Below are 16,258 nucleotides of genomic sequence, written 5' to 3' on the forward strand. Positions count from 1 at the left end.
GCTTTGCTGCTGCTTCCTAAATGTGTTGATGTAGATAATGGGAATTGTGTGCGCGTAGCCAGGACCTGTGCCAGCTAGTGAATGCGGATGCACCATTTTGGCTGGTGGGCATGACTGAGATGACCAGGACATTTGGCCTGGAGCTCCTCGAGTCTGTCCTCAATACCTTTCCACAGGTGTTTCTACAGGTAAGTCGGCCTGGAGTTGAAGGCTGTGGTTAGAGAGTGGAGTTGGGATGAAGGAAATGTTTAATTTAAGGAGCTTTTGTGGACTGAACCTGCAATGGTAATATCTGGTCGGCATAGCTTAAAGGACGATGCAGTATAAATTAAATGAGTTTGGAAGCTTCATTGATGAGAAAATCTAATTTAAAGATAGTCAAGTGTATTATTATTATTTAATCTTTATCACTGTAGTGACATCACCGTAATCTAACAATATTTTTTTTTACTTATGAAATTTCAATTTAGAGTCTCAGCCCAGGACACACAGCTTCAGTACCTATGTTCAAGACAACAATTGTAAATGTTGTGGGTTTACTCTCCAACACACCTGTGTGTTGAACTCGTAACGAATTAGCATGTTTTGTTTCCGTGACAAACCTTACTAATGGTGGCTGTGTCGGGTGGTGGCGGATTTAACGACACAAATTTACACGATCTAATCCAAAAAACCTCTGTTATGGATAACATTGGTCGTGAAAGCCTTTGTGTTAAACTAAGGCAACAGCTATTTGTTTTTTTGGGTTGCAACCTTATTTAAGACTGGGACAAAGCCTGCCAGTTGATATTGAGTGGAGATGGCAGTTGCTTGACACATCTCCCATGCCTGGGTATCATGGCTGTGATCTCCTCCCTGTTCACATAATAACCTATGAAAATGTATTTCGTTTTAAGGGCAGGTTAAAAAACTCACATGTTTAAACTTTGTAAAATACTTTATATATCTTCAGCATACAATGATGTCACTATACATGTATGTGCAATGTTATTCGTTGCCTTAGAAACTTGTTGGTCTTTCAAGTTCAGGTGTGCCACTGCCTATGTCCAGTGCTCTGTTCAATTGGGCTTCCTAATTCCATTGGTTGTTCTGGACTTGATTTATACTTCTGTGAGGCACGATATCAAATGGTGATGATGAAACTCAAGCCCCTTGCTCACCATCCGTGCTGGTTTTTGGTGTGTGGCTCTTACCTCATTGCAGCACATGGAGTTTGCCTTCCTGCTGAAGGAGCGCGTGTGCCCCCTGGTCATTAAGCTGTTCTCACCCAACATCAAGTTCCGCCACACTTCGGGATCATCGTCATCCTCGCCCGGGCCCAGCGAAAAGCCCTACTTCCCCATCTGCATGAGGTTGCTGCGCGTCGTCTCCATCCTCATAAAGCACTTCTACAGCCTTCTGGTGAGAGTGCCACCATGCCACGGCGATGCTCCTCGTGTTTTCAATTTGCCGGATAGGATTATAAGCAGATGTCCACAGCACCTTGTCACAAGTGTATAAATTACGGAATTTATAAAAAGCACGTGTTGCACCAACCGCGGTGGGGAATTTCCCGACAGGTGACGGAGTGCGAGATCTTCCTGTCGCTGCTCGTCAAGTTTCTGGACGGGGACAAGCCGGCCTGGCTACGCGCGTTGGCCGGGGAGTCCCTGCACCGCCTGTGCGTTCAGCCCAGGCTGCTCAGGTCGGTGGAGAGTTTGTGTGTGCGAGTGTGTGGCAAACGTCAGTGGTGATTTAACTGAACCAGTCCCGGGCCTCCCTGAGGCCAACATAGGCCTGAAATGATGGCCTGGTGCGGTGGGAAAACACAAGCACAAGGGAAACAAAGGTGGCCGGATGTGGTGCCTAGTCACATTGCCCCCTAGTCTGCTGTCCCTGTGTTAGAAGCTGCTTGCTATTTTATTGTTGCTAATTACTGAAAATTACAATTCTCTTCGAGATCGATATGATTTATTCTGGTTATTACCCATTTGTTTTTCTTAACTTTATTATCGCTGCTTTGTTTTTGCTGCTAATTTGTTCTAGCATTTTTACGAAACACTTATGTAACAGTTCCCTTGAATCCAATCGTGTAATTACTTGTTTATCTCCATTATAATTAGTATTTATTGTCATGGTTGAGCTGCTTCAATTAGTGAATGCTGGCTGCCTACTTTAGATATACAGGGGAGTATAGACATTTGGATTTGAGTTTTTTTTTATAAAAAAAATTGTAAAAATATAAATTAGTTAAATCTTGAATGGTACATGGATCATCTGAAACCTGTTTTAGGTCCTGGAAGAACCTTCCAATTTTAAACCAGTTGAAATCTAGTGCAGCCAGAGAATTACATCCCCTGTCGTATTTATGGTACCCGCCATATACAAAAAAATTAAACTGATGAAATTAAGGTTATTTTTCTTGATTTGAAGCTTTCGTGACTGCATGAATCCATACTCTTTGGTTATTTCGGTAAAGTCACGTATGTAGAAAAAATAAATTAAAAATAATATATCACGACGTTTCGATTGCAACACAAGCGGTCGTCCTCAGGTGAAAAAAATAATTCAGCAGTGGAACTGCAGAACCAGGAAGAAACACAGCGAGAGAGCTGTTACAACAAGACGTTATATATGTGGCGAAGAGGCAACCAGGTGGGGTCTGAGCTGGAAAGGAATTCCATCCCCGCACGCAAGCACGTCAGTTGTGTTAATGGGAGAGATTAGGGAGAGAGAGATTAGGGAGAGAGATTAGCATGAAATGAGCTTCCGTCGCCGCATAAGAGTATCACCCCCTGCATATGCCCACAACAGCAGTGTTAATGGGAGATTAGCACTATGTTGATGGGAGAGATTAGGCAGAGAGATTAGAGGGATTAGCAGGTTAATGTCATGTCTATGTGTAACACAAGCTGCGGCACTGCCAACTGCGCTGTGAGAGGCAAGCGCGTCCACGCAAGAGAACCACCGCAACGGTGGTCGCGCCAGTGAGACACCCAGCCCATCACACAGCCAGAACCATCAATACATCGAGGCTAAGGGAGCAGAGGTGGCTATGTTAGTGAGACCCCAGCACGTTAATGTAGAGGCACCTAACAGGGCAATGCAACTCAGAGAGTTATTTTTCTGTGTCGAAGGCACAGTTGTCAATATGAGCACAACACATGTTTTTGATGACCATCCTGTGTTGCAAAACAATTATCTTTTTTAATTAGGAATCTCGCATCTGACTGACGTGTTCTAACCAGAGCCTGATGCCTTGTATTTACTTGTGCTTGTAGGTGCTTTTGCCAGTCTTACGATATGAAGGAGCACTCCACCAAGGTGTTCCGTGACATCATCAATGCGCTCGGCTCCTTCATCCAATCGCTCTTTATAAACTCAACCTCGGGGGGTGCGTCCTCGGGATCCGTGGGGCCACCAAGTAAGCAGCTGTCATCCCCGCAAAAATATTCCATGTCGTGTACACACACATCACTGCCTTTTTGAATACCCAACTGTCGGCTATGGATAACTTAGGTAATGGGTGAGACCTACTGATATCATTGGCGTCATCAGCTCGTTGTGGCTATTAGAAGTTTTCTCACCTTCACGAAGCACAATATGTGAGCGGCCATCATTTTTAAGTGGGGCCAATTAATCGACGACAGAAAAGATGAACGTTTAAAATGTTTTGACAATCGACTTAATTAACTTATCGTCCGAGTTCTCCATTAAACCTATAAATTTCGCGAGAACATGAGCTGCGGTAAGCGTCAGAGAGAAACCGCGCTTGTGTGAATTGCTTTGTATGTCTGTAGAACTTCTTTTGCGCCGTACGTAGCCAACCGTGCTCATCGGAGGTGCTGATGATGATCCTGCTGGTTGTGATGTTCCCTTCCAGCTGCCCAGACGGCTGGGAGCACGGCAGGCACCCAGGGGGGAGCAGCGGCCGCCGGGGGCCCCATGGGGGGCGTGACCCCGCAGCCGGCTTTCGAATACCGCGGCGTGTGGATCCCCATCCTCAGCGTGGCCGTGCAGGGCACCACGCGCTCCATCTAGTGAGTGTCGTGTCCCTCGCTAGGTTTTCCGGAATATAATTTTTCATGGTCTACGATATTTAATTTCACGATAGAACGCTTATCACGAAAACATTTGGCCTATCACGTTTTTATCGTCTTGTATTTGTGCTATAGTGCACTTTGAACACAGATAATGATTGCAAATTAGTAATTCAACTGCAGTTCACTCAATATATGCCTGCCATGTGACTGCTAATCATTGCAAATTTACAATCGACTGTATAACACTTGTAACACACATGCTGTCAGAAAATGATGACATCATATAGCCGTCGTCCTCTCAGTTGCTTTAGTAAACGTTTTACATAGCACTCAATGGGTAATTGTTCTTTTTCATCACTTAATAATTCTTATTGTGAACATTAATTTTTCTCGCTTAATGCCTTTTCACACAATACGTTTTTGCTTTAACTCGTTTTCTTCTGAGGGGACACTTCGCACAACATGGAAAGCGATCGTTATAACGCGGTTTCTGCGCGCCGAGCAATTTTTTTCACTTAATTGTATTTTCACTTAACACGTCACTTTTCAGGAACGCATCTGCCCGTGTTAATGATGAATTACTGTATTTCGTCAAGAAATAAAATATTTCAGGATGGTTAAATGGGCAAAGAAAATCTTTGTATGACGATATTTAGCAAATTTAATTAAACCATTATCGTGGATGTTCTATTGTACGATATATCGTAATATCGCTGTCTCGCGAAAACCCGAGTTGTCACTCGTAGCTCGCTAGCCACGGCTAAGCATTTAAAATAGAAACAGGTGAAAGATCTAAGTTTTTGTGAATTTTTTAATAATTGTTAATTATTAAGTTATTACAGTTACGTGTGTGTTATGATTTTGCAATTTTCCAGTAGTTTTCCAGCCGCAATCAAACAACACCACTGCTCTTCTGTTCAATCCTCAAGGGCAAATTTGTAGTCTTGCATAATGAAGAGTTTTCTTTGGGAGGATAGCCAACAACACATAACAGTCCCCTTATTAACTGCCTTTTCAGTCATGTACTTGTAAACAATGCCAGGAACAATATCTGTAAAAAACGTGTTCTACGAATGTTTCCATACACAGTGCAAGTTGCTGTTTCACTGGTCACAGTGCGATGTTACACAATCAATTTTGTGTGCACAGCAACGGCTGTTCTGACACTGGCTGTTGACAGAAGAGCAATTTGACAGTCAGACCATCTTCAGCTTCCCGCTGTCAAATATCGTGCATACAGCAGGAAGAGTGCGTGTATATGTACACACCTGTATTAATCCACTGCTCAATGATGGCATCCCCACACTCTGTGGGTCATGGGAATTATTTGACAAACTTCACCATAGTGTTCTAGATTTGAAGCTTTCGTGACTGCAAGGATTCATATTCTTAGGTTTTTTCGGTAAAGTCACGTAGGTAATTTTTTTAAAAATAAAATAAAAATAAAATAAAAATCACGACGTTTCGGAGGCAACACAAGCTTCCGTCTTCAGGTGGAACAGTCACAGCACGATGGCTGTATTACCTACGTGACTTTACCGAAAAAACCTAAGAATATTTTCACCACAGTGGTCAGTGCAGGTTTTGTGAAGGCGGGGAGCATAAACGTGGTAGGCCGTTTTGTACAGTACTGTCTTCTGCTGCCCAAAGCGTTGCACCGCAGCAGCCTATAGCGCTTGTTTTCACGCATGGTCGTCACCCATCCATGCACTTTCCAGGCAAAATTATGCTTTAGGCTGACGAGCTTATTATGTGCATTCTGGCTGAGAGTGTGTCCACAATTATATTCAAGTTTGTGCTATCTACTCTGCCATATTGCTGCCATTTAGTCTCCTGTGTGCTGCTTGAGTATTGTTCCAACAATTGGATAGTGCTGTGATGCAGTAGAATTTTCTCTCATTCTCGTGTTTCTCCCCCCCCCCCCCACTTTCCTCAGCCTGGAGATGTTGGATAAGGTGGAGGCCCCCAGCATCCCGGATGGATACTCCATGTCGGTGGCCTTCAGCTGTCTACTAGACCTGGTACGGGGGGTGACGAGCATGATCGAGGCCGAGATGGAGGACGAGAAGGCGGGGAAGGCTGTAGCTGGCGCTGCGAAGGGCGACACCATCAAATCACGTAGGTCTTCCGTTCCTCTTGGTCGCACACATTTTATTTCTAGATTTGAAGCTTTCGTGACTGCAAGGATTCATATTCTTAGGTTTTTTTCCGGTAAAGTCACGTAGGTGACTTTGCCCCCCCCCCGCTGTTGTGGAGCAACCATGTCGACTTCCTCCACTAATGAAAGAAGACAGGTCATGGGACTCTCATGTGTTTTCGAGTTGCACCGCGTGATCTCTGACGTTAAACGCTCCACGTGCTGAGAGCTTCTTCTGGAACCTTTTGTCGCTCGGATTATGCAGGCTTAAGGGCTTGTGCTGGTGTTGTCAAATTCTTGACTATGATTGGACTCACCTCTCTAATTTAGGCTGCCTCATGTTCTTTTGCGTCATTTGGATGTAACCAGAGTGGCCAGAGAAAGCTCGCCACGCATCATCACTCAATTGGGATTACGCATAGCAGATATAATGCCTATTTGCAGGCCAGGTGCTGAAGTTGCCTTTTGCCCACAGGAGGACAGCTGCTACTGGGGGTCCCCTTTCACACATTTCAGATGAGATGTCAATTAAAGGGCCCGATAACAAAAGCAAATAATCATAATGACATTTGCCTGCAACCGATGGTGTCATTGCACATTTTGTCCAGTGAGCAAATTCTGGCCATTTTGGACTGCAGATTAACTTCAACATGACTTTACGTAACATTGTTCTCTTCATAAGAATCAAATAAAATACGTTTTGTAATGGGTTTTTATTTGAAACAGAAAACATTGCGTTATTTTAACATTGTGATTGACCTTGAGATGCAATGTGAGTATTCTGCAATTTAATAAGGTATGCACAAAACACAAATGGCCCCGTAAATGGCAGAGCACGCATGAGAGGCGCGGGTTGAATATTACGTGCGGGAGGGTTGATGGCGTCTGATCAATGTTTGCCCATCGGCGATTAACACCTCATGCTATTTCTTAGCGTAAGATGTGTGCTGTGTTTACTTCTCAGCAAACAGAGCCGTGTGGGAGGAGATGGTGAATGCGTCTTGGTGTGGACTTCTGGCTGCCCTTTCACTGCTCTTAGATGCAAGGTGCTCATTCAAATTCTTTGCGACAAATATGGAAAAACACGCATGTGGCATGAGTGGCAACAGGATGAGAGCGTTATTATCTCTGAGCTTATTGGCAAGCAGGTTATCCTCACTGCTCGCAACAATCACGGTGTGCGCAGTACGGACGAGACGGCCACGGAAAACATTCTGAAAGCGGAGACGGCGATGTCTGCACTGAGCGGCAAGCTGCACCTGAAGACGCCACGCGATGCCTTCATCACAGCCGTGTGCAAGGCCTCTCTCCCGCCGCACTACGCCCTTACGGGCCTTAACACCACCGTCACGGCGACTGTCAGCAAAGGTGACGGGTTTTTCTGTTGCGCTTGCTGTCACCGGTCGATATCCTAATCACGCCACCACTTGATTGCCACATCGTCAAGTTTCAATTAATCATTTTATTTCACATTCTAGCCTCCCGTGAGGGCCACTCCTGGGCTGTTTGTTAGCTCTGCATACTGCGCGAGGATGGACTATGTGAATGCATTGACTGTGTGCTCAAAACTACTTGAAAGAGAAGAGGTGATTTGAGCGTCTTGCCAGGTCGAGAATATTCCCCTCTAGTATCTGATTAGTGTGGCTAAAGTGCTTGCAATGATAGATTATACAATTTGCAGGCGGTTTAGAAGTGGTTGGCCTCATGTGACCACTAAACATTTTGTATGAAGTCGCAGACCGTAGGTTCCCCACTCCTGGTTGCATAAGACTTACGCATTTCCTAAAGACATGTTAAATAAGTAATGCTTGTAAACACAATGTTATTCATGGTATCAATGCTTTAGTATAAATAAATAAAACTGTTGCACATGTAAAGGAGACCTGACTGGTGGTTAAATGCAGACCCCCATAGTGCAGGAATTCGCTCTTATCAAGTGACCATGAGCAACTGGTCATACAACTTGCTACTCTGCAGCATATGTTTTCCATTTGGTTATATTGTGAAAAGAAACTGGCACTGGCGCGGCAATACAATGTGCTACTCGCAGCAAGCACATCCCATGTGCTGACGGTTTGGCTGCCCATAATAAAGGGTTATGATGAATGTACTTTCTATCTGGCACACGGGTGCCTGCTGAGGACACCGTGGGCTATGCTGTCGACACGCTGATCGGGACTTGTGCGTTCCTTCCATGCAACTTGGTGTTCGGCACATTGTTCAGTTCTCACCTTTCATCACCATTGCACACAGAAGCTTGTTTCCCACGTGTGCCCAACAGAGCATTTTCATGATCAGATGGGAATTTTCTGGAATTCCGATGTTTCCCATCCATCCGCCTGTCTCTTTTGGCCAGTGAGCGCGGTTGGCTATGTACGGTGCGAAAGAAGTTCAACATCAATACTGACAACCAGTGTAATGGTGGCGAAGTCGTTATGTTGGCAGTTCTTCGTGCGGTCAGCCTCACGGATCAACTGGTTTTGGTTTACGTTCGTCCAGCTCGCTATATTCGACATCCAGGTTTTGTTTGGGTGTCCTTTTTCTAGTCCCCACAATGGTGCCTTGTAGGATAGATTTGGAGAGTGTTGTTCTAAGACTAAATTAGCTTTGGGAATTTGCTGAAGATGTCACTAATAAGTATGTATTAGGACATGATATTTTCTGTTTATTATTCTTATTATTCGTTTGGTTGATATTATGGCTATATAATAACATCGTTAGTATTATTAAGTGACTGCATTGCTCCTGTACAGTTTCTTGGAAATATTCAACTGAGAAAGTTACTGAGTTAATACACTAAGTGGTATGTGCTAAATCTGTTGAACAGCATATCTATCAATTTGAGTGATTGGTATTGCAAGGGAGATATTCCACTAATTTACTGACCTTCACATTGTATTTTAAGCATTATGTGCTTATATTATCAGTTGTAGCAACGGGGTATTTAAGTTTTGTTCATGCATTGCCATGTTGCTCTTAGCATTTGATTAATGCAACAAATCCTATTGTATTACGCATCTAGTTTTCACAGTGTTGCATTAGTGCAAGTCGTTGCTTTTAACAGTATCTCCGCACCTCCGATTAGCGCTGGTTGGCTACCGATGCTGCAAAAGAATTTCAACATACAATGCATTGTGAGTAATCTCTCACTTAAATTTCGATTTAAAGTTTTCGTGACTGCAGGGATTCATCTTCTTGGTTCTTTCGGTAAAGTCACGTAGAATGGAAATAATAAATAATAAAAATAAAACATAATAAAATATTCTCACGACGTTTCGGCCACAACGCAAGCGGCCGTCCTCGGGTGAAGAACAGGTCTGTCGGAAAGACAGCGTCTGAATGAAAACACCACCAGGCTTGGCAGCGTATATTTATGCTGGGTTGTAGGGGGGGGGGTGTGTCGCGTGGGCCGGCTGCCATGCCTTGATGTTGACGCAGCGTTTTCGTCGGCGTTGCGGCCTACAGCGTACTCCATCCAGGGCCAGTCGGTGTTGGCCATCAGTCCGACGAGCGAGTCTCACCAGCAGGTGGTGGCCATGGGACAGCCTCTCTCCATGCAGGTGCAGGGCACCGTTGTGGTGAGGCTTTCCCTGCATCGACTTTCCCTGCTCCTAATCCGTGCTTCAAGGAAGATGCAATTAAGAAAGCAAATAACTCGTGTCATATAGATGTGTGACTAGGCTGTTGGCATGGAATGACGTGTGGATTAATAGATTTTTCAGCTTATGATACCTGCTTACATTTGTGCGTGTGAGGATCTGTTATTTACAATTAATGCGGAGTTTATACTCATAATATGGACGTGTTACGTTTAGGCTAATAGAGTGAACAGAAATCTCTAACCAGATATTAATTATAAACAATATGAATGAGATGGTAAAAATTTCACAAAATAACTGACTCGTGAATGCAATTAGGACAATTCACATCATCATGCCAGTGGGTGAATTGTTACATACCAACTAGTCTGTAACATGGGCTGCCTCACACATCATTTTTTTTTTTAATCTTGGTCCATCATCACTTTAGTGATGTCGCTGAATTGATTCATTCAAATGCGCCCAAGTGTTTTTTTAATCACAGTTATGCCGCTGGAGTGTAGAAATAATGCACCCGACTGTTTTATCATAAATAAAACTTCAAAAGCATGTGAGACAGCATAGGACAATCAGGCTAGGTACCTATCTACAAGCTGAGAGTTATTTGTTTTTGCTTGCATTTTCTTTTAATTGCATGGCAAGTGTTTATTTCCCCCTGCACTTTGGCATCTGTATCTTATCTGCCAACACATCCTTAAACCCATTTTCCTTTCGCCATGGGTTAATATTATACATGACGATTACAAATGCATGATAATCCTTCGTCAAGATTGTTTTTGGAGCGATGTCATTTTTTGTGTCCTGTGCCTTTTCCAGCTTGCGTGTAGGAAGTAAAAATACAGATAATTAAGACTAAATCTATACTAATGTAATGATAATATTCTACAGGTGATGCACCATAATTTTGTAAAAATGTTGATGAGCAAAAAAAAAAAACCTGTTTACCCATTCAGTTGTCACGTGTTTAAACAAATGTTTTTGAGCATCGCCTTTGCGGTGACATGAATTGTAAGTTCCATCGTGTGTGTCTTCGTTCGCGTGGCCCAGCTGACAAGCAAGAACATGCAGTCGATGCGCACGCTGCTCAACGTGGCTCATTGCCACGGCGCGGTGCTCGGCTCTGCCTGGCAGCTGGTGCTCTCCACCCTGCAGGTCAGCGTCATTCCATCTTCCACGCCCCACGGCACATGGCTCGTCACGTCTTGAGCATTGCACAGGGCTAGGGCCCACCCCCCCCCCTCTCAACCAGTATACAGGGTGACCCAAAAAAAACGGGCCCCGTGCACACGGGGCCTATTAGAGTTGGGGCCCGTTTTTTTTGGGTCACCCTGTATATACGGGGCAGCATCTCTTGGAATCTCTCATTTAATTGATACAGCAAGCGTGCTGTGACGGTTCCACCTGAAGACGGAAGCTTGTGTTGCCTCCGAAACGTCGTGATTTTTATTTTATTTTACTTTTATTGATTTAAATTTTTTACCTACGTGACTTTACCGAAAAAACCTAAGAATATAATAATACTAGGGCTGAGCCACAGGGACGAAGGCATAATCCCGTAGCACTGTTATTTTACGTTGATTCAAATTAACGATGTACATTTCGCCTAGATGAGGGCTTTGTGCTTAAGGTCACACGAAAACACCTCACGGTGGGCCACCGGAGACCGTATAATAAACCACTTTAGTAAGCGCTCTTTCAACGGAGGAGTATGAAAACTACACAAACTTTCTCCTGAAGCTCTCTCGTGGCTAGCAGACCTGGACATCGTCATTTAGCTTCTGAGCATATTGCCATATGTAAGAATAAAACTATTTTCTTGGATTTGTTCAGCCCCTAAAATTGCGAATAAATACTGGAAATAAATTTGTATACTGGCTCTATTAATGTCATCTTCAGGGCAGTGCAGCCTTCAGTGGAGTGGCAGTGTATAGATGATGTAGACACGTAGCTCCCCAGCAAGATGACGGCGTGCACTCGCGAGACATGCAGCATGCAATATGACAATATTGTGTAGATCATCAACACACGGGGTGTGTAAGGCAGTAGCAGCGTGGAGACTACACAGACACCTGGACTTTATTGTATGTATGTTGAACTTCTTTCGCACCGTACGTAGCCGACCGTGCTAATCGGAGGTGCGTGGAAGGACAACAAACTTAACACATCAGTTCTAAAGTAATGAGTTTTCAATCTAGATTTAAAAGTACATCACTCCGATGGCTTCCTAATAATGGAAGGAAGAGCGTTCCAGACGGCCGCAGAAGCGCATTTGAAAGTGACTGTCTTTGTTCGATGGTTAGCCAAAAGCTGATGTGAGGATGACCAGAGTTTGATAATAATGTTGTAACTATGGAGACACGTGGTCCGTAGTACGATATCCAGTGTGATTTTATGGAGACATGTGCCATGCAGTGCAGCAACACTGATACCACCCCCTGTTTCCACACTCTTGCGTCACCACCTATAATTATTAACAGTTATGTCAGTCCCTTGCTGCACGAAGACCGCTTCATGCCGTGTCCATTACGGGGATGTTTTGACCATGCTTCACCATGCTGGTCAGTGCGAGTTGGTGAAGTGGTGGACCCCATGACCGGTTCAGACACCATTCCACCAATGATGTTAGCCATGACCGGGAATCCACTCTGGGTTGTTGTGTTCATAGCACATTTGGGTGCTGGCACATCTGCATCACAACATCATCACATGACACAACATGCCGACACACCTCTAAACCAGGGCCAGGCTCATTTACTACGGCAAAAACGGCCAATCACAATGCTTGCTTACATAAAGAACTTCCCATGCCCGGCATATAAACTACCTTGACTTTACACTACTCTTTGGTTCTTTCGGTAAAGTCACGTAGGTATAAAATAAAATAAATTAAATCACGACATTTCGATTGCAACACAAGCAAGCATCATCAGTTGGGAAAAGCACCGCAAGAATTTTATTTGCTGAAGTGGGAATTTTTTTCTTGCTGTGGTTTTTTTCACCTGATGATGATTGCTTGTGTTGCAATTGAAACGTCGTGATTTAATTTATTTTATTTTATACCTATGTGATTTTACCGAAAGAACCAAAGAGTGTGGATCTCTGCAGTCACGAAAACGTAAAATCTACCTTGACTTTGTAAAGCATAACAAAAGGAATCTACTCTGGGTTGTTGTGTTCATAGCATGGTGCACTAACCACTCCAGTGTTCTCATCAATTCTAAATATATATTCAATGTATAATTTGGTAAACTGTCTATTGAATTTCAAGCAAATGTTTGCGTTCGATACATTGATGTAAAACTCAGATTACACTATGCTCGTAGTGTAATGGAGTATTTCCGTAATTACAGCATGTGTGTATATCCAACTAATGCGAGACGTGGTGCATTGCACAGCACTTGGTTTGGATCCTGGGACTGAAACCAGCAGCTGGGGGAGCTCTCAAGCCTGGAAGGACATCTGAAGGACCCAGCACGGTTTGCCTGATTTATTTGAAGTGTTTATATATATATATATGGGCTGAAAATATACCTGCAGTTTTTTGTATGCCTTACAGCAGTTTACACATTTCAGTTATAAATAAAGTTCTAAAACGGATCACAAAAATGTAGGTGGACATCATGAGGCTGTTGTTACCCAATCCCGATGCACGTAGTTTTATAAATGTGCTGGTAGGTATTGTAGAGTGTTTTTCTAAAGCGGCGCGTTGCGTTTACTAATGCGGGCACCTAATTGTGTCCATTTTCCTGTTCACAGTGAGTCATTCGTCATAGATCTACACCCTTGAATGTATCTTCTAGCTTGCATTTCTATAAGTTACATTGCACGAAATTGGTCTTCTCCCACATGGTGCATGTACAGCCTTTTGTCGATCCAATACTGGATGAGGACCTTCCCAGGCTATGCGAATTGTAGAGGTTATTGGTTGTAATTTATCACTGGTCAGTATGGGTTTGTGAAGGAGGGGGTAATGTGGATTTGAGAGCATAGAGTACAGCACAGCATGGATCTTGCTGTACTGTCTGCTGCTGCCTGCCACATGGCCCCACATTAGAATCTCATTTGAAAACATTCGTGTAAAAAATATGCTGCAGAGGAAACACCGAAAACGTTCCTGCTATCACATGGGTAGCCCCGCGGGTGTGGAGGGTTGGGTTTGCTGTGGAGTTCGACTCATCGCACTTTGAGCTCCCCCCCCCCCCCCATTGATATGACCTTGTTTTTCACTTGGCAGGTGCTGACGACAGCAGTCATGGCTGACCTGCCGGTCATCTCTAACATGCTGTCTCGACTCTTCGAGAGCTCCCAGTGAGTTTTCTGCCAGATGCACCCATTACAAAAAATCTGTCTTGTTCACAAATGAAATGTTAACGCCAAATACATGGACACTGTTATGTTATGTTACGTTTTATCAGACAATTAAGCTGCCCTAATGCATTGTTGTATCAGTGATGTAAAGGTAGACAAAACAAATACCTCTTACATTATGGATGTTCACTTAGGCTGTGTGTTCTGGGCTGTTTTAATGTAAGTTTGAAAACTTTGATAATGAGCAAAAAAAAACGTAACCTAGTCATTCTTCCTGCATTCAAGTGAAGTTACTTCCAAACGTTTTAAATGCATAATCCAGTGATATTAATTCAGTACAATGATGGAGTGCCTCACCATCTATATAAGTCTTTTTTCCCCGATTAACAAAAAGTGTTGGTCAGCCCAGGACATACGTCCATAAGATTATACCTGTTTTTTTTATTCGAGTGTTCCTTTTAAGTCAAGAGATTTTCGCCTGACGGCAATAATCGTGGCCATTGTCATCCTGCAGCAATGTAACGTTGCTGTCGACGCACATATAATACTAATTACACATTTCACGCGTACATGCCATGCATTTCATTTTCTTTTTCCCAATTGTGTCTACTGAGTGCTGCATTTACTGTTTTCGTGTCCACCTACAGCATGTGAAACGCACGGCTGCAAAGTCCGGGTTATGATGACGATGCTTATGTGACCACAGGTACTTGGATGATGTGTCTCTCCACCACCTCATCAACGCGCTGTGCTCCCTGTCCAGCGAGGCGATGGAGATGGCTTACGGCAACAGCAAGGTCAGGCATTCCGCATGGCACATCAATCCTTTCTGATTGTTTTATTGTTTGACCCAAATCACCCGCATATGCGCCCAATCCCGTCTGACCTCGGGATTTTCATGTAGGTCAGGTCTGGATGCTACTTGGATGGGTGACCACCGTGCATAACAAGTAAACCCGTAAAAACAAAGTTTTTCACTATAAATCCTTTATATGCGTGGCATCGAGGCGGCTAGAGTCCTCTCGTCCTCTGGCAGCATTAAATAATTGGTAATTAAATATTTTTTAAAAATTCCCTAAACAGTGTAAAATTTTGGAAAACATTTTTCACGAACATTAATTGTCACGCACAACGAGTCTGTGTGTAAAATGTCAGCTCGATTGGATCACGGGAAGTGGGTTAAAAAACGACCGAAAGATTTGCACGGTCATAAGCAAGCAAGCAAGTGAACTTAATATAAAGGATTTAAAAAAGCTGGAGGGTGTTCTCATAACTCGGGGTGCTTATTGCTAAATGTAATCTCTCATTTCCAAGTTTAAACAGCACCTCACTTTGTTATTGGATGTTGCTATTTCCTACTGCTCACTTTGTTGCAGTGTTTGCACCACTCATAATTAATATCCCCATTGAGTTTGTTTCCACTGTTGTTGGGGACACATGCTGCCTCATCCTGTTTCTGCCCTTCTTACCTCACGTTCACACAGTGCCGTTTCCTTCCCGTCAACCTCTCTCCCGCTGTGGCCCCTTCCACAGGAGCCGTCCCTGTTTGCTGTCGCCAAGCTGCTGGAGACGGGGCTCGTGAACATGCACCGCATTGAGATCCTCTGGCGGCCGCTCACGGGACATCTCCTTGAGGTAACCCCGAAACGACCCACTCCATTTTCCACCCCATTATGTATGCATATATGTTGAACTTCTTTCGCACAACAAACTAATGCGGAGGAAGAAAACATACTGTAGAGCGAGTGCCCTGTGCTCTTTAACAAAAAAACATTGCCATATTCATTGTTTAGCTTGCATTATATACTCTTTGGTTTTTTCGGTAAAGCCACGTAGGTAAAAATTTTTAAAAAATAAATGAAAACAACTAAATTAAATCACGACGTTTCGGGCGCAACACAAGCGTCCTTCTTCAGGTGGGGACAACGTAGCGAAAGCACAACCGCTTAAGTGTTGCGCCCGAAACTTCGTGATTTAATTTAGTTTTCATTTATTTTATTTTTTACCTACGTGACTTTACCGAAAAAAGCAAAGAGTATGAATCCTTGCAGTCACGAAAGCTTCAAATCTCGCATTATATTTTAACTAAAAAGACAAATTGGTTGCTTTTACACAATATTGGAATATTTGACGTATTGCTTTTCCAATGGCCTCTGTATTTTTTCAAGTGTCACGCATTACAGGTAAACTGA

The 16,258-nt window shown here is 43.6% G+C and overlaps 1 protein-coding gene across 3 annotated transcripts in view; it reads left to right on the top strand.

Moving 5' to 3' along the window:
- Positions 1–16,258, top strand: part of MON2 (MON2 homolog, regulator of endosome-to-Golgi trafficking) — a 49,712-nt gene that overhangs the window by 12,650 nt on the left and 20,804 nt on the right. For 2 of the 3 annotated variants that reach the window (XM_061562904.1, XM_061562906.1), the window contains exons 7-20: positions 63–188; positions 1,204–1,401; positions 1,560–1,684; positions 3,261–3,403; positions 3,863–4,019; positions 5,959–6,140; positions 7,124–7,205; positions 7,346–7,527; positions 9,625–9,737; positions 10,806–10,910; positions 13,154–13,234; positions 13,993–14,066; positions 14,773–14,863; positions 15,600–15,701. In XM_061562904.1, the coding sequence (XP_061418888.1) occupies positions 63–188; positions 1,204–1,401; positions 1,560–1,684; positions 3,261–3,403; positions 3,863–4,019; positions 5,959–6,140; positions 7,124–7,205; positions 7,346–7,527; positions 9,625–9,737; positions 10,806–10,910; positions 13,154–13,234; positions 13,993–14,066; positions 14,773–14,863; positions 15,600–15,701 (1,761 nt within the window). The remainder of the gene's footprint in view (positions 1–62; positions 189–1,203; positions 1,402–1,559; positions 1,685–3,260; positions 3,404–3,862; positions 4,020–5,958; positions 6,141–7,123; positions 7,206–7,345; positions 7,528–9,624; positions 9,738–10,805; positions 10,911–13,153; positions 13,235–13,992; positions 14,067–14,772; positions 14,864–15,599; positions 15,702–16,258) is intronic. The other variant, XM_061562907.1, reaches the window with a different exon arrangement.

Source organism: Lethenteron reissneri, chromosome 30 (assembly GCF_015708825.2).
Source record: "Lethenteron reissneri isolate LAM-NWPU_2019-01 chromosome 30, ASM1570882v1, whole genome shotgun sequence".
NCBI classification, from domain to species: domain Eukaryota; kingdom Metazoa; phylum Chordata; class Hyperoartia; order Petromyzontiformes; family Petromyzontidae; genus Lethenteron; species Lethenteron reissneri.